This window comes from Arachis hypogaea, chromosome 15 (assembly GCF_003086295.3).
Source record: "Arachis hypogaea cultivar Tifrunner chromosome 15, arahy.Tifrunner.gnm2.J5K5, whole genome shotgun sequence".
NCBI lineage: Eukaryota > Viridiplantae > Streptophyta > Magnoliopsida > Fabales > Fabaceae > Arachis > Arachis hypogaea.
In genome coordinates, this window is record NC_092050.1 from 27,221,754 (window position 1) to 27,240,543 (window position 18,790).

Here is an 18,790-nt window from a genome sequence, read left to right on the forward strand (position 1 = left end):
ATTTGAATAAAGTGATAAGAAACTTCCAATTTCTTGCCCAGTTCTTCCTCCCATAACAGATTCGAATTTGGCTATGGTGTATGAGTGGTTCTTGTGATTTTGATTATTTAGTTACACTCTAGCACTTGATTATTTTTTAGTTTAATCCTAATCAACTGTGGGTAAGGTAAGTTCACTCTTAATCCTTGTGAAATTGTAATTTTGATGAACCCTAGGTTGACTTAGTTATGAATTATGTGTATATAGCTTGAATTGGTGTTGTATGGAGAATGTTGGTGACTTGAATAGCTTGGAAGTGGATTTGGTGACTTGAGAACTTGTGGAAGCTTGATTTGTACTCAATCTTGGGTTTTGTGCATATTGAGAATCGGCTAAGGTATGGTTTCAGTTTTTCTATATAATATATAATATTTCTAGACACTTAGGCTAGTGACCCATAGGATAGGTTGGATTGATTTGATTGTGGGATTGGATAAATGCTTGATGATGTTGTTAAAATTGATAATGTGTGATGATTTTAATGCTTGTGATGGTTTTGATATGTTGAGATGAGAATGACGATGAGGTGTGATAGATGAAGCTTATAAGTAGTGAGATTTTGGTGCTAGTGTTTAATATTGAATGTTGAGGTGCAAATTATGAAATTGTTGGGTTTTAGTGGTGGAATGGATTGATATAGGTGTTGAGTTGGTTGAATTGGGATGAAAAGGTAAAGTATAGCATTTGGTTGTGCTTTATGGTGAATTTAATAGGCTTGGAATTGGTTTGGTTGAGAATTTTGAAGTTTTGAGAATTTAGTGAACTTTGATGGATCGTATCTTGAGGTACAGTTTTTAAAATTAAATGAATTTTATATCAAATTAAAGATAATCTAAAGAGATTTAAAACAGTATAGACTTTGTAAAAATTTGAATTTTGTAGCGAAAGATATGATTGTCGGAAGTTGTCAGAAATCTGAATTCTGTGATGTTACAGAATTTATGATTTCTGGTTTGTATGCGCACGCACACTGCTGTGTGCGTGCTCTGAACAATGGCTATTTTTGACTTGTGCGTACGTACAGCCTTGTGCGCACGCACACCCTGTGAAAATTTTGAAAACGTGTGTACGCACACTCTTGTGCACACGCACACACAGGGAGGTGCCTACTGTTGGGAGCGCTAGCACACTCTAGTGCGCACACACACCTTGTGCGCACGCACACGCTGGGAATGGCAGTCTGTTCAGGGTGATCACACGCATCTGTTCGTGCGTTTAAAATGAAAATTTTTACCTTCTACGCGTACGCACACTTCTATGCATACGCACACTTCTTGAAAATCTTTCTGTGCATGCGTACGCACAACCCTATGCGTACGCACATTGCCCTGTTTTTCAATAAAAATATTGTTTTTGCCTGTTTTACCTTCCCGGCAAGCTTGTAAACTTCCGTGACACTTATCTAAGATCCTTTAGCTTGTTTTTAGGTGTCAACACATGGGGGATGCTTTAGGTAAGTTTAATTAGATATTTTTCTTGTAAAAAGTTTAGAAAACGGAGACTTAGGTTTTTGGAGTACTGAGAACGGATTTGGTTCAGTGGGAAGGTGGAGTATTGTGTTGATGATCACTGACAATGAATTGTCAAAAGTTATGAATTGATGGTAGTTGAGATTAGTCTGGGACTCGGAATGGAATGATGGATCACTGATATACCGAATGAAATGATTTTGAAAACCACTGATGTATCGTTTTTATACTGAAATTGTTGAGACGCTATGCGCCTGGCAGGGACGGCGGTTGGATCCCGCATGTCGAGGTCGCGGCAGTGGCGTAAGGACAGTGGTTAGTCCCGCTTACGTTGAAATGTGAGGTCCGTGGCAAGAGTATTCTGCTCGCATCCCTTCGGAATCACTATAGTGTGCAGGCACTGACATCCTAGACCGTGATCCGGGCACAATATCTTGGGGGTTCCCATTATGAGACCGAAGGGCGACATCTCCATGTAGGTGTGTCAGGTTGGCAGTTGAATCGACGATGTGGTATCACAACCAATAGGACAGGTATTCATCATGTGCATCTTCTATCTACTTGTTTGCTTTGCTGACTTGAAATTGCTTGCCTAATTGTATAATATGATTAATTGCTACATGAATTTCTTGATATACATGCTATACTTGTGCTTTAATTGCATTGTTATTTATTTGTGTATTTTACTGGGATTGAGGAGGTTCGGAAGGCGGTGGCGATGGGATCGCATGGCAGTTTGGCAGGCGAAGGCTGTGGGACAGCGAGAATTGTTAGTTTAGAATTCCCTAAGTTAGATTACCCCATTTTCAATGTGGTTTTAAAGTTAATGTTTTAAATTTACTTATGGTTTAAGCTTGAATCTTGTGATGGATATGAAGTTCTAGGATTGCCTCTGGTGTCCCGGAGTCTTATATCTTACATCACTGGGCACTGTTACCATACTGAGAACCTCCGGTTCTCATACCATATTCTGTTGTTATTTTTCAGATGCAGGTCGCAACCCATCTCGGTGAGTTGCTTTGGTGGTGACAGAGTGGAGGACCGTTATCCTGTTTTGAAGTCTCTTTTGATTATTTGTTTAGTTTCTCTCGCTTTTGTATTTACTTTGCCTTAGAGGCTTAACTTGAGAGAGATATTTGTATAAGCTATTTTGTTTTCAAAACTCTGTATGTCTGTTTATATACTAGTCGGCTTAAACTCCGCGGGTTGCGGCTAGTTCTTTATGACTATTATACTCTTATATCCATATATGTTCTATTCTCTTGTATCTATACCTTGTATCTTATGCTTTTAGCTTCGTGTGAACGTTTGCGCTTTGTAAATCAGTTTTTGAGCTTATTCACACATTAGGCTTCTAGAATCATTATTTCTTTCTTATGTATTTATGTATAAGCTTTAGGATTATCGTAACCTTTAATTAACCTTTGCTTTACGGCATGAGGTAAGGCTTAGGTTAATTAGGGTGTTACAGCATCTGTCAATCTCATGGCCTCCACCAGCTCCCTTTCCAGTTCCTTCACCTTACCCTCGGCCGCCTCGACCCGACCTTGAGTGGCGTTGAGCTGTTTTGAAAGGGAAAGGTCCTAATCAATAAGGCGCTAGATCTCGTCGCCTGCCTCCTTTATTTTCTTCTCAGCTTTGCCCATTTTGGCCTCTGAGGTCTCTCCTTTAGCTTTTAACTTGGCAATTTCACGCTGAGTGGTTCTACCTTCCTCGCAATGGCAGCATCTCAAAGAAGGCTCCAGTACGTCCACCTCGCTTGGGTGGCCAGGTCCTCATCTAAGAAGAAACTCTCAGTGCCTAGAAACAGTTGGAAATCAATAAAGAAGCCCCGTTGAAGTTCTTCTCCAACAAGGAGAGCACTTGACCCGGGCTAGAGCTGGATTTCCTTTTCTTGGGATTGGGAATCACGATTACCTCGGGTCCCTTAACCTGAGCATCCAAAGACTGAGCAATCCCTGCCACTTGGCCATGTTCGACCTCGCCACTAGCACTGATCCCGGAAGGTGGTCCAGATAGAGGCTGAGATTGAACGTCTAACTCGTCAGCTTGAGGGACCTCGACTTGGGGAGTGGAAGGATCAGAGTTGTGATCATTCTCAGGGAAGAAGTGGGTCATCAAACGGCTAATCGAAGTATTCCCAGCAGTTATTCCAACTACAAAAGAAAAAAAAAGTTACGAAATCGGCAATAAAGCTGGGGTTAATGCTGTTAAAACCAAAGATTGCCAATAAGACATCAGCAATTTGTTGGTTCTGCCGACCTATACCATCATAAGTGACCTTAATCATATAATTAGAGCTGTCATCAAAGCTCTAGTAGGTTGGGACACACTTTTTTCCTTTAAGGGTGAGCCAGAAGGGGTGACGATCTCGAGCCAATCTCACCTTAAACAAAGTTTTCTTAAAGTCATGGAAAGAGTCTTCGAAGAGACTGAAGATCCTCTAGTTCTGCACGGCTCGAAAAGAGAGGTATCCCTTGTTGTGTTTACCCTCCCGAGAAGGATTTGTAAGGAGGAAGAAATAGAGAAAAATCTCCATGGTGGCCTGGAGGTCCAAGTAGTCACAAAACATCTCGAAAATAGCGGATGGCGGCCCACCTATTTGGGTGGAGCTACGAAGGAGCGATCTCGCATATGTTCAAGAGAGCCATGATAAAAGGGGAGAAGGGAAGCCAAACACCCAATGAAGTGAACATGAGTTTATATACCCACATCCACTCCAGGACATCAGGAGCCTCCAGGTTAAGCTGGCAAATGCGTTCCCAGAGGCCCAGTACTAAGACCTCATAATTCGCCTCCTCGACGCCACCGCGGCACAATGCTTCCGAATCACGAATCTCTTGTAACTCCTCCGCGGTCACTTTAGAAGACGTGCTTGTGACATCAGTAGTACACCAGGCATAACGATTCATGGAGAGTCGCTGCACCATACCTACAGTGAGGGTACCACTTAAACCGTGAGGTTGGGAGAAGGTCCTAAGCCAAAAAATAAGTTATCCTACACCTAAACTAATATCATTCTGCATTAAACCATTCTAATCTAAACCTCAAGAAAAAGACACTTACGGCACCTTCTTAGAAACTATCTAACAAAGCCAGTTTTTAAACCTAAAAGCCAAAAGCAATGGATAAAATCGTGATTGCAATGCCAAAAAATGAAGCAAAATAACGTAAACAAGATTACTTACCAAAAAAATGAGTAGAAAAAGTTGCAGGAGAATACTTGATGGTACTACCGTGGCAGAGTGAATCCGGCAACAAAGAAGAAGGCAAGGAAGGAATGATAAAGTTAGTAAGCGAAATGAGGAAAACTAAGGTGGTGGTAGTTACGAAGGAGAAAAGGGAATGGAGAAAATGAAAAGGTAACCGTAACTGAGGAAGAAGAAGTGCGAAAGGCCTAGGGGCAAAATGGACTTTTCTACGTCTTTCAAATCACCCTTAAAGAGCATTAAATGCTCTGGGCACGAAAACCGAAGCGACTTCTCCCAGTAACGGTTTGGGGCAACTCACGTGCACGAAGAAAGCGCGAGAAGCGTGAGTCCCGTCGACGAGATCGTAATCAGAAGAAGACAACTACACACAAAGACACGAGTCAGGTTAATGCACCAACCGTAATTCTTACGACTTGCCACACTGGAGGCACTGTTCTGGCCTAACCTAATAAAAGTCAGAGATTCATCCGACGGTCTCATAGTCCAACGGATTCCCGATCTGCTTAAGTCAAGGTGTCCCTCGCATAACACAATTCCCTAGCAGAAGTCTGGATAGCTGGTAGAAGCTTCCAAACAAATGGGCCTAAACAGAAGAGTCAACTCGAGAACCAAAAATAAAGGAAAGGGACCTACGCTTCCCGCAGATACATCATTTTTACTTTAAGTAACCGTCTCTTTGTACAGACAGTTACTTTAACAGAATGTCCTTACAAGTGACTCGATCTGTCGACCCATCGGCAGCTCTCGGCTCCATACCTCATCTCAACTCTCGCGTTCAGGTTTCACTCCTCACGTTCAACAATTCACACTCTACGAGTCCGACGCACACCCGAACATAATTTAATAATTGACATTAATTAGCTTACATTTTCAAAATTATATTTTACGTCAATATAAAATAGCGTGATGAATAGCAAATTGCTTCTAAGTTTTATGAAAGTTAACAATCTAATTAAAATATATTAGTTGAATGTCCTAATTCAACGGTTCGAAAGTTAAAAATCTATAACAAGTTATTATTATTATTATTATTATTATTATTATTATTATTATTATTATTATTATTATTATTATTATTATTATTATTATTATTATTATTATTATTATTATTATTATTATTATTATTATTGTTGGGATTAAGTAGTATTACCATAATCCAATCAATCACGTGTCAAATAATTTGTTATTGTTATTATATTAAAATGTTAATATAATAACGTCCTTCATTAAATTTAGAGATTTGTCATTGTGATAGTGATCATAATATTGAGAGATAAATCTTTTATAATTTAATCTAAATTGTTCTTGGTCATAAGATTATTAAAAGGGACATTAATAATCCGGAAAGATCAATATATATATAATGGTATTCATTAGATGAAGATTAATAGATCTCATTTATTAAATTATATATATAGATGGTGCATATAGAAATATGACCATTGAACTAACTCACTCTGAGAATTCCTAATGGTTATAATTACCGCATATTTGTCAATAGGATATTCTCAAGATGAACATAGTAATAGAGTTTCCTTTGACCTGCGACTATCATAGTAATTAACAATGTATTTATTATACTTTGATTCCGGACACCTAATACCCTAGGGTGCTAGTTGAATAGATATTGGGTATAATTTAAATACTTGTAAAATTAATGATTAGTCAATAAGGAATCCGTCAACTCTCGGTAAAGAGTTTGAGCTCTATGATTATAATGACTGAGATGAATAAAACCTTGGCTAAGGGGATTGAATGAATGAAGAAATGAGTTTCTTAAGTCATTCACAGTTCATTATAATAATGGTAACAAGTTAGAGTTTGACAATTAAACCATACTCTAAAGGTTAACCAAGAGCTGGAAAGATGGAAGGAATTATACTTTGTTCTTCTAAGGTTCTTATTAAAAATATATATTACTTCATACTATCGGGTCGTTGAAGAGTGTTGCTAGACGCCAACTTTGATTAGTAAATTTAGTATGACTAATTTACTACCCGCTTAGTATTGAATCTATGGGGTCACACACTAACGAGTGTTCTAATCTTTGCTATAGAATTATTTAATTATTATTTTGATTTGATCAAATAAATAATTATATTAATTCAAATGGAATATTATTATATTCTTTGCTAGCACCAAGAATATAATAATATGATAATTGAGAATATTAAATGAGATTTGAGAATAATTAGTTATTTTATTTCTGAATTTGAATTATAAATTTGGATGAGATCCAAATCGATTATGTTTTAAATTGTTATGATATGATTCATAAAATTTAAAGGATTCAGATTTGAAATTTAAAGATATGATTTAAATTTGAAATGAGAATCAAATTTAAAATCAGTAACAAATTTCATACTATATATATGTATGCCAAAAGTAGAGGAAAGTGACAGATGAGAATAAAACACAAGGATTTTATTCCTTTACCTCTACACACAAACGTATGTGAGCCTAATTCTTAGAGAAGAATTTTATGGCGTGCAAAGAGTTGCAAGAGGTTTCTCAATTTAGATCAGATGTCCATTGGTCAAGGAGTTGACAGCAAAGGTTGGTCTCAGTGTGGATATGCATAGCGCCTTCGTACCATCGAAGGAGAAAGTGATTTTTACTAAAGCATCTAAAGGTATTTAGATCTGATCTATATATATTATTGGAATAAAGTTTAAGCACAAAATAAATCTTTAGGATTACCTTATTTTTCTTCCGCTGCGTGTTATGAACACATGGTAATCCTTCAATTATTATTATTATTATTATTATTATTATTATTATTATTATTATTATTATTATTATTATTATTATAGTACGAACGGATATTTTTAGTGAAAATTAATTGTATCGACGGAAAGTACACATAAAAAATATTTATTATTAATATTTCTCATTTTACTATTTATACTAAAAGTACTTCAAATTGATAGAACCAAGAATATTATTTCATGGGTATCGAGACATTTTTTCCGGGTAATTTCATTCGAGTAGTTTCGGCTACCAAACTTGGTTTTGTCTTTTCTTATTTTTTATTAGTGTTTGCCATGATGTCTAAAAGATGTTGTTTAATTATTAAAATATATTAAATAATTAATTAATTTTAAATTAAAAAATATAAAAAATAAAAAATTTTAAATATTTTAAAATTATTATAAAAAATAATTTAAACAAAAATTAAATACCAAACAAAAAACACTATAAAATTAGCTTTTTTATTTCATGGTTTTTCGTTAGGTACTTCTCTTCTCATACGAACTTTTTTTAACTCAGACGAAATGCAGCATACATATGCATATACATATATATAACATCACATGAACGTATATTATTAAAGAGTTATGTTATCTGTACATTAAAATTAGTTATTAAAGTCAGCTATCAATATAAAATATATGCTACAATATAAATGCATATTAAAAATAAATTAAACTACATATGTATTTATATACAGATATTTTAATGATTAATTTTAATAACTGATTTTAGTGTACAAATAACATTTTTTATTATTAAAACCCCAAAGCGGTCCTAACAACCTGATTTGAATTAAGCCACACCAAATAAATTTATTCATTGAGAAGAAAAGAATATAAAATGCCAACTTGGCGTGTTAACCAGAAAATGAAGTGAAGCCACCATGCTTATAAATAGTTGGAAGGAGAATCACCCATTCATGCATCTCAAAATATAACTAATTAGTTCATAGTTATTGCTTTCTCTCATTTTCTTTTATCTCCATTAGCGTTAAAAAATGGCACCCTGTGATGAAACCCAGATATGGAACTCTTATTCAGCTTTTGATGATGAAATACCCACTGTTGATTACTCTCTCTTGTTTTCTCATGACCCTGCTCAACGATTCATGGCCCTCGAATTCCTTCGCCATGCTTGCCAAGAATTTGGCTTCTTTTATGTAAAGTACTTTCTCTTGAACTCTTCTTTTGTATCTACAAGCATTACACCATTTCTCATGCATTCTCGTTTTATCTTTTCTAAACTTATTCTGAAAACCGTTAAAATATCTTTTTTAAAAATGCTTAAAATATCTTTTTTAAAAAACGCTTTTTAATAATTAAAATTCAACTTATATAATCGATTAAACTGTGTTATTTTTATTAAAATTAGATTAAATAAATCAGTTTGACTAAAAAATTGGTAAACCAAATTTTGAACTGATCTAAATTAATATTTTTTAAATATATAAAAAATGACTATAAAAATAGAGAACCAAATTAAAGATGAAGTTAACTCTAGTCAATTAGTTGAAAAATAGATCTTTTATAAATAAAAAAAGAAAAAAAAACTTTCCACTATCTTAATTTTTTAAATTTTAAAATAAAAAAGAAAAAAGAATTAGCTTAGTTAGTTTATATTGTAATTGATTTTCTAGACTTTTTCATAATCACTACAGAAAATTATATTTTAAAGTATAGTATATTTGAGATATAATCATTCATATACTTATTTAAAATTTTTATAATCTAAAAATTTAGATTTTCATCCTTGTTAATCAAAAAAAAAATCTATGTAAAAAAATATACCAGAAATATAATTACTAATATATCTTTACTCTTTTGTTTAAACTTAAAAAAAAAAAGTAATTTCATATTTTATTAGAATTAATTTTACACTACTAATTGGTGAGTTGAAATTAACGTGGGTGGACAATACTTTCTTTGTTATCAAATAATTACCTATTTTTAAATTTTTATTTTTTAACAAATTATTAATCGTTCATTTAGGAGTCTGAGTAACATCAAATATTTTTCTATTGCCGTTATTTATTGTGCTTTTATTCTATTTTTAAGAATTATATTATTGTAAATTACTTTTATAGATGTTTTACTATTTTAATATCTCAATCATTTTCCTTAATGTGGGAGGGAGTACTGATTAATGTAATTTCCTTTATATAAAAAATTACCATATGCATGCAGCTAGTAAATCATACAATCCCAGACGCGGTTTTCGAGGGCATTTTGAAGGGAATATCTAATTACTTTGATCCAACAACTTTAAATGAAAGAAAGATCTACAGAAAAAAAGGGGCATTAGATACAATCCGATGGGACCAAAACTCCTCTTCCGGTGAAAACAGGGAATATCTCAAGTTGTTTGCGCACCCCAAATTCCATGCTCCGGCCAAGGCATCAGCTTTTAGGTGTGTACATGAACCAAGTTAAACACATTTACTTACGATAAATATAGTTTCCATTTTGTTAAAAGAATTTTGATTGGTTTACACTACAATATTTTTTAATTAGCCTTTTAAACACTGTGACTATAGATATAAAAAACTGTAACCTTTGATTTTTAGTAATGCTTTTTTAGTAAGATCAATCACAGTTTTCACTGTGATTAATACCTCTGTGGCTATAACTCAATGGTAACGGAATTTTAAAAAAAGTCATGATCATTTCTTTAAAAACTAAAAAACATGACTATAGATCAAATATCACGTTTTACAACCGTAATTTTAGTATTTTTATAGTCACAATTTTAACTATGATTTTAACCCTCCTATAATCATGTTATTTGTATAGGACTAAATAATCACAAGGTAAAAGTATTAACAATACATTAAAATTAATCCACTCTTTCATTTTTTGATAAGTAATATTATACTTCATGTATATTTAATTTGAGTTTTCTATTTTGTTTATCAGCAAAATTATAGAAGAATACTCCAAAGAAATGAGAAAAGTAGTGGACGGATTAGCAAAGGCTGTTTCTAAAACCTTAGGGTTTGAAGAACACTACATAGAAAAGGCATTCAACTTGAAGTCAGGGTTTGATGTGATGGCCATGAATCTTTATCCACCAAATTCAACATCAAAGGGGCCTGTTGGTCTTCCTGAACACACTGACCCTGGATTTGTTATCACACTCATCCAAGATGTAAATGGTGGTCTCCAAATCCTGTCACATAAAGGAAAATGGATTAACTCTTATATTCCACATCATGGTATCCTCATTCAGCTTGGTGATCATCTTGAGGTACGCTATTAATCAATTCCATTTAATTTCTATCTAGATTATATGAGCGAGATCGATCTACCGAGTGTATAGATTTACACTGTCAAATAACTTTTTATACATATTTAAATTAATTTTTAAAATATTTTAGATTGGATATTTAATTTTTATTTTTTATTCGACAAAAATAACTAATTTATTATTGACAAAAATAATTCTAAAAAATTTTTAAAAATAAAAATTTATTAAAAACTAAAATATTCATCTAAAATTCTTTAATTTAAAGATTAATTTAGACATTTACTCTTTTATATATTGATAATTTCATCCATTAAATTGTTGAATCATATTATAAGATCTTGATAATTATGTTCATCTAATTTTAAATGCATAATATATGTCAGCATAAAGTGGTGGCATTATAAAATATCAAATTGATTTCAAATTCTATGAAGTTTCGGTTAAGTATCAACTAAGCGTTAGTTTTCTTGAACTTTTTTTTTTTTTCAAACATTATAAATGTGACTCAGTATTTTCTTCACAGTTAACAACGTCAATAATTAAGCAGAAGTGATGAGATATACAATAAATATTGTATTTAATAAACTCTACTTTTTTTTTTTTAAATATACACGTGAAAAATTTTAAAAGAAATTGTTGTGGATTAATAATTTTTAGTATCTTTTATTATTATTTAATTAACATAAATACTAAATTATTAACAAATAAATTTTACTAATTTATGTATACAAAATTTTTGTAAATATAAATATAAATTATTGTTAGTTAAATATTGACAAAAAAATAATAATATTTACCAATCATGTAACATTATTTAAATTTTATTATATATAAAACATCATTCAAATTTTACTCACTAGTTATTTCAACAATTGTTTTCTACCTTATATATTTAACTCTTTTTTCTTTTCAACCATAAATTGTAGATATTGACGAATGGGAAGTACAAGAGTCATATCCATCGAGTAATTGTTGACAACAACAAGGTTAAGAGGATCTCCGTGGTGAGCCTTCATGGACCATCCTTGGACAAAGTCATTAGCCCAGGGATAGAGTTTGTTGATGATGAACACCCAAAGGAATACCATGGCACCACCTACAAGGCTTCATTGGAAGCCAATGGATGTCATCTCATAGATGTGCAATCATCACTTCAAGATCTGAGAATACTGAAACCCTAGACTATCTTATTTGCCATATTTGATATCAAATAACCGAATGAAAAAAGATCATTCAAGTCTACGACTTTTGTAAAATGCAAAAAGTCTCAAATTAGTGCATGAGTAAAAAGTACTTCTATTATCAACACTTCTTGCCAAGTATCTTATAATTCTCTTCATACAATTCCAAGAGAATTCAAAGGTGTGTGCATAAAAAGAAAGCTTCAATTCCTAAAATGAAGCTAAACTCACCCAAATTTTTGAGTGAGAGAATACTATTAACCTCACTGATGGTTGATTGAATTAATTTCACCATTGGGATGTCTTTTAATGGCAAAAACCCAATGATAGCCGATAATCTTAGAGTTTGGTAGAGGAGTTATAATGGACCATGTGTTAGTTTTATGAAGAGCTTGAATCTCCTCAAGCATTTCCTTGTACCAATGAGGAGAGGCAATAGGTCAACTATGAGATGATGTGGCTCTATGAGGTGAAATTAGGCCAGCAGTTGGATTAGGAGATGCAGGCTCGTTATCTAGTCTGTACAGGCAAAGAAACTGAACTTTGTTGTTTTGTAATCGTGTCACTAGTAGAATAGGTGAATTAGAAGAGATATGTGAAGAATTATTATTATTGGGATTTATAGAATCGCCTCAATGGATATGTAATAACAATGTGTGGAAATTGTGGTTTCACATAAGCAGGAGTAGAAGAATCAAATAAATCATGATTTATAAAATTTGTCTCATTAAATAATACATGCCTAGTAATCAAAATTTTACCTTCCTTATTTAAACATTTATATCCCTTATGATTGAGAACATCACCAAGAAAAACTGATATTTGAGAGTTATATGCAAATTTTTGTGAATTATAAGATCACTATGAGAAAAATATTGAGTACCGTTAGATTTATCATCGGATTTAGTATCGCAGAATAGTGACAGATTTATCAATAGTAATCACATTGAATTTGTAAGGTTAAATAATTACCAGAGGATTCTGTTTTTCAATGGTATATCCGCCGATAATATTTGAAGGGAAAATAAATTAAATTAGTACGTTCTTTAACGTCAAAAAAATCTTATAGTAACTCAATTTAGTGAAACGATGCGTTTTGGTAACCCGAATGGTTTACCGTAAAATTTTCTGACAATAAATATGGTGTAAATTCAAATCACGAACCTCTTTTCCCTCGTTCGAACCCTCACCACCATCACCACCATCCCTCTTTCTCGCATTTTGGCTCAGCCATCAACGTCATCTGCCGCCACCGCCGCCACTGAGACCACCGCCGTCGCTACCCCCTCTCCGTTGCTGTCAACCCCCACCACCGATGCCTCCTTCTTCTCCTTTTTCCCCTCCCTCTCTCTCTCCTTCTCCGTCACCACCATCTAGCGTCACCATCAACTGCAGCCACCGTAACTTTGGCGACCAAGACTACTGCAACATCTACCTCTATCCTTATTTCCTGTTACGTTCTTCATTACAGGTTCTTGAGCAATTCTTCTCCAATTCCTTTAATTTTAGTTTAATTTAGTTTAGGTTTGGGTAGAATTTCAATTTTAATTTTGAATCGGTTTCAAATTTAACTCAATTTAGTTTTCTAATCTTAGTGAATTTAGGTTGATTAATTTAGGTTTGATTCAATACAATAGGTTTTAAATGTTGTAGTGTTTAGAATTCTCTAATTTTGTTATTTTCTACGTTAATGACTGTTTTGCTGAAAAATTATTATTGAGATTGTTTGCTAATTGTTTAATTTAGTTTAGTTTTGATTAAAATTTTAATTTTAATTCTGAATCAGTTTCAAAATTAGTTCAATTTAGTTTTCTAATCTTAGTGGATTTAGGTTGATTACGTTAAGTTAGATTCAATACATTAGGTTTCGAATTGTTGAAGTGTTTGGAATTGTCTAATTATATTAATTACTGCGTTGATGACTGTTTTGCTGAGAAATTATTGCTGAGATTGTTTGATAATTGTTTATTTTAGTTTAATTTAGTTTAACTTTGATTAGAATTTCAATTTTAATTTTGAATCAGTTTTAAAGTTAGTTTAGTTTAATTTTGTAATCTTAGTGGATTTAGGTTGATTAAGTTAGGTTAGATTCAATACATTAGGTTTTGAATTGTTGAAGTGTTTGGAATTGTCTAATTGTGTTAATTGCTGTGTTGATGATTGTTTTGTTGAGAAATTATTGCTTACATTGTTTAATAATTCTTTAATTTTAGTTTAATTTACTTTAACTTTGATTAGAATTTTAATTTTAATTTTGAATCAGTTTCAAAGTTAGTTTAGTTTAGTTTTCTAATCTTAGTAGATTTAGATTGATGATTAAGTTAGGTTAGATTCAATACATTATGTTTTGAATTGTTGAGGTGTTTGAAATTGTCTGATTGTATTAATTGCTGCGTTGATGAATGTTTTGCTGAGAAATTATTACTGAGATTGTTTGATAATAATTTTATATTTGTAGACATATCGACAAGAAGAGGTGTTGCGGATCAGGCTGCTGGTCATGGTTGTAACCGTGGTCGGGGTAGAGGGAGGTTTCTTCGGTACCCCTCGGAACTTCTGGATCCTCTCCCACTACTCCGATCACTCTGGTGACCCCACATGTTGCGGGTTTAGCGGACCAACCATTCATCATGGTCCCTAACCCTAACTACGTATCTCCGTCTACAACGATGACGCTGCCTCTTACCGCTCAGCAACCTGAATCCATGTCGACGCTGCCTCCAACGACGGATGCCATGGCCCCAGAGTCTAACCACGGAAGTGAGGCAACAGCTGATGCCCTTCCACCACCTCCCATCGTACGGTTGATGATTTGGCCTGATGGCACCAAGGGGTAAGTATCACGTTGTGTTTTTAGGTTTCAACAAGTATAATTAACTTTATTGTTGAAAGTTCCTGATAATTAATTCTTGTCTAATATATTTAGGTTGATTTGGTTGCCTGTTTAGTGTTTCATGTTTCAATGATTATGGTTGTTACTGAAAGTTCCTAAAAATTGATTCCTGTTTAGTAGATTTAGGTTGATTTGGTTGGTTGACTTGTGTTTTAAGTTTCAACAATTATGATTAACTTTATTGTTAAAAGTTCTTTAAAATTAATTTCTGTTTAGTAAATTTTGGTTGATTTGGTTGTCTGGTTAGTGTTTTTAAGTTTTTTGGTTTGATTGGCTTGTGTTTTTTAAGTTTCAATGATTATGATTAACTTTATTGCGGAAAGTTCTTGAAAATCGATTCCTGTTTAGTGGATTTATGTTGATTTGGTTGCTTGGTTAGTGTTTTTAAGTTTCAATGATTATGATTAACTTTATTGCTAAAAATTTTTGAAAATTAATTCCTGTCTAATGGATTTAGGTTGATTCTTGTTTGTAGGTTGTTAGGTTTGTGTCAAACAACAATGTGTGTACTCAGGAGACGACCAATGTTATTAAGCTGATGTACGACCATCCCTGCCTCAGCTACATAAAGATTCCCGCTGAGACCAGAAAGCAATGATATTTCAGAAATAAGCGGTAATTAATATTTCTTTTTTTAGGTACAAACCTTTTTAATTAGTTTATATCTTCTATCTTGCTTAAATAAATTCAAAGTTTCTTTATTGCAGTTGCACTTTAGGTGTGATGCTGAGCATGACCTTACCATGAAGAAGATATTCGACTATAGAATGGGTCGGCGGCTCCAGCAGATGCTGGATGATATTCGTCAGGGACGGGACCACTGGACACAATGGCTCCGACCGGACATAAAGAAGGCTCTGTTTGTTCATTGGGAATCTGATGAGGGGTTCCGACATCGGCGTCTCACTAACTGAGCTAACAGGGCCTCGGTCAGGTCGTCTAAGTATACTGGCGGCTCAGCGACCTTCATGAAGAGTAAAACTAGGCTGGTATGTAAAGTGACTTTGATTTTGTTAATAACTTCGTTATATTATTCTACATATCATTACTAGTCATCCTAATCATATTGTTTCAATGCAACATGTATAGTCGAAGTCGTTGGATCTCGAGGCAACGTTGGTGGAGACGTTCAAGTACACCCACACGCTGAAGGAGAACAAAGAGACAATTGCTGATCAGCGGTATCAGGACCATTTTGTGAGCAAACATACATCTAATTATCTTCTGCTATAAAATTATTAGAGATTAATATATATCTGTCGTTCTAATCACAATAACTTGTGGTAATTACACAGGAGTCCTACACACAGATACTAGAAGCTACGACTCAACAGTCTCAGCAAAGTGGGGAAGACGCCACCGATGACTTTGCAGCTTCAATCATCGATCCCGATGCGGTTTGGCACGAGATGGCCATATTGCCGTACAAGAACCACGTATACGGGATGGGGTCGTTCTTCTCCAGTAGCCTCCGTACCTCCACGTTGAGGCCATCATCAGGCTCCACCACCAGTCGAATCCGATGAAGGCGTGAATTTGAGGTTGCAGGTGCATGAGCTCCAACGCATCATTCAGCAGCAGGCTCATGAGCTTAACGATTATCAGGAGAAGTATCAGGAGATCCTCACCCACGTGACGTCTACGGATGAGCTCAGACTGGAGTGGAGGGAGTCGCTGGAGAGCATGCAGCATATGGAGGCTCAGATGGAGGTGTATCAGGCCCAGATGCACGTCGTTGGATCGACCTTGCTGGTGGCAACACCGTTGCTGGTGGTTGCGGTCCTGCTGCAGGTGGCAACGGTCTTGCTGGTGGCATACAGACATCACCGCCTTCTGTGCCGCCGAGTCAGGGCCACGGGACCGATGACGACAACGACGATGACAACTACCTAGATCTGTAGTTATTAGTTTTTTGTTTTACTGTTTATATTTATTTGATGTACTTGACTGTTAATTTATTTGAACATTGTATTATTTATTTTAAATAAATATTTTTTATTATTTATGAATATACCACTAATTGTGTAAAAAAATTAAATTTAAAATTAAAATTGATCATTTATTTTAAATTAAAAAAAAATAACATTACCGTCGGAATAGTCCGATGATAATAGTACGCAAAAAAAAAATATTTTTTGACACTAACAATACCGTCAGAAGAATCCAACAGTAACTAATTAATTTTCCGAGTTGATAATCTGACAGTAAGTACCATCGGACAAAATAATTCTAACGATAAACATTTACCGATGAAGTTTATATCGTCTAATTATTTCCGACGATAATTAAATTACCGTCGAATTTTATTCGTTTTTTCGACGATAAATCCGACAATATTAAGCATTTTTCTTGTAGTGAATCTTAAACAAGGATAACATGTACACTTAAAGATTTTCAAAAAAGAATAATCTGGTGTATGATTGTTAAGAAACTCATAGGGTGATAAATTGAGTGTTAGGAGAGGGTAACTTGTTTATCACATAAGTGATTGAGAGGAATGCTTTATCCCAGTAAAGGAGAGGAAGTGAGACAGTGGCCAACATGGCTAAATCCATTTCAGCTACGTGTCTATGCTTCCTTTCAGCCCTCCCATTTTGTTGATGGGTATAATGGCAAGAAAAATGGTGAGTAATATATAATATCATTAACAACCAAGAATCCAATAAATTTAGATGATAAATATTCATCTCATGATATGTTTGGAGAGATTTTTTTAAACCTGTATGAGTTTCAATTGTAGCTTTAAATTGTACATGCAACAATGAATGAAATGTAATAACTAAATTCACGGTAAGATGTAATACGTGTAGGGCCTCAAATGGCTAAGTATATCATGTCTAAAGGGACAGCAAAGTTATAGTCATTATGGTTGAAAGGTAATTATGTATTTTAGCCTCACAACAGAATTAACAAAGAGATTTATTTATTGCATTTTCTGAAAAATGATTACATTGATTCATCACTGCACACATAATTTTAGATGCAAAATGACCTAATCTCCTATGCCATAGAGAGTAAGAATCTGAAATAACATTACAAAGAAGAGGTGCAGTAATATGTGTAAAATCAATAGGTATCAAAATAGAATTCAAAGTATTAACATTCTTAGGAACACTTTTAATAACAACAACATTTTTAAATTGATACACCTCATTTTTAAGAACTCCTTGATTTCCAGAGATTTGACACAACGAAAATCAGCATGAAATTAAAAAAAAAATGTTAATTATTTTTAGTAGATTTGTCCAGACTAATAAGGTTGTGAGCAATGTCAGGTGAGTGCATCAATTGATCTAACAAAAAATGCTTATGAGAGTGAAGATTGACAAGAAAGGATCTACCAAGATGAGAAATACAACTACCTAAGCCATTACCTAACATAATTTGATCTGGACCATGTATTCTGATGCTGAGTACGAATTTGATAAATTTGGTGTGATATGGTGACTAGCACCTGTGTCTGATAGCTATGAAGAACCAAATAATGTAGAAGGAGTAGCAAAATATGCACGAGGAGTATCAAATGTTGCTGGTGGTGGTGACGGGGCTGAGCTTGAAGATTGACTTGTTTGGGAAGAAAGGATAGAGGATTGAAAATTATTATCAAATCGGTGGAAGCATGAAATAGCAATATGTCCCATTTTAGCAACACTTGACATTAAGGGCAAGAATCTCAATTCGAGAAGCGGCCTCCTCTGCCAGTGCGTGTACCACGTCCTTTTCTTCCTCCAAAAATTTGAATTGAAGTTACCACAACCAAATTGAAAAGAGGTCTGAACATAATTTGCTTGAATTGCAGCTAATTCTGTCTTCTTGAATCTTTCAATCATTTCTTCATGTGCAAGTAAAAGAGCTTCAATCTCAATCAGGGATAAAGATTCAATTTTACCCATGATAGTTGACATAATTCATTGATTACATGGAAAGCTAATTGCTGCCATGTCTTGAATGTATCCTCTATCAGTTTATCCAAGACTGGAGCATGAAATGTGGAAGGAG

At 34.0% G+C, this 18,790-nt stretch overlaps 1 protein-coding gene across 1 annotated transcript; it reads left to right on the forward strand.

The window, feature by feature from the left end:
• The first annotated feature begins 8,395 nt into the window (after positions 1-8,395).
• On the forward strand, positions 8,396-12,023 carry LOC112746966 (2-oxoglutarate-dependent dioxygenase 19). The gene is made up of 4 exons (XM_025795066.2): positions 8,396-8,633; positions 9,658-9,881; positions 10,387-10,717; positions 11,644-12,023. The coding sequence occupies exons 1-4, from the start codon at positions 8,472-8,474 to the stop codon at positions 11,896-11,898; spliced, it is 972 nt and encodes a 323-aa protein (XP_025650851.1). The 5' UTR covers positions 8,396-8,471; the 3' UTR covers positions 11,899-12,023.
• Positions 12,024-18,790: the final 6,767 nt, after the last annotated feature.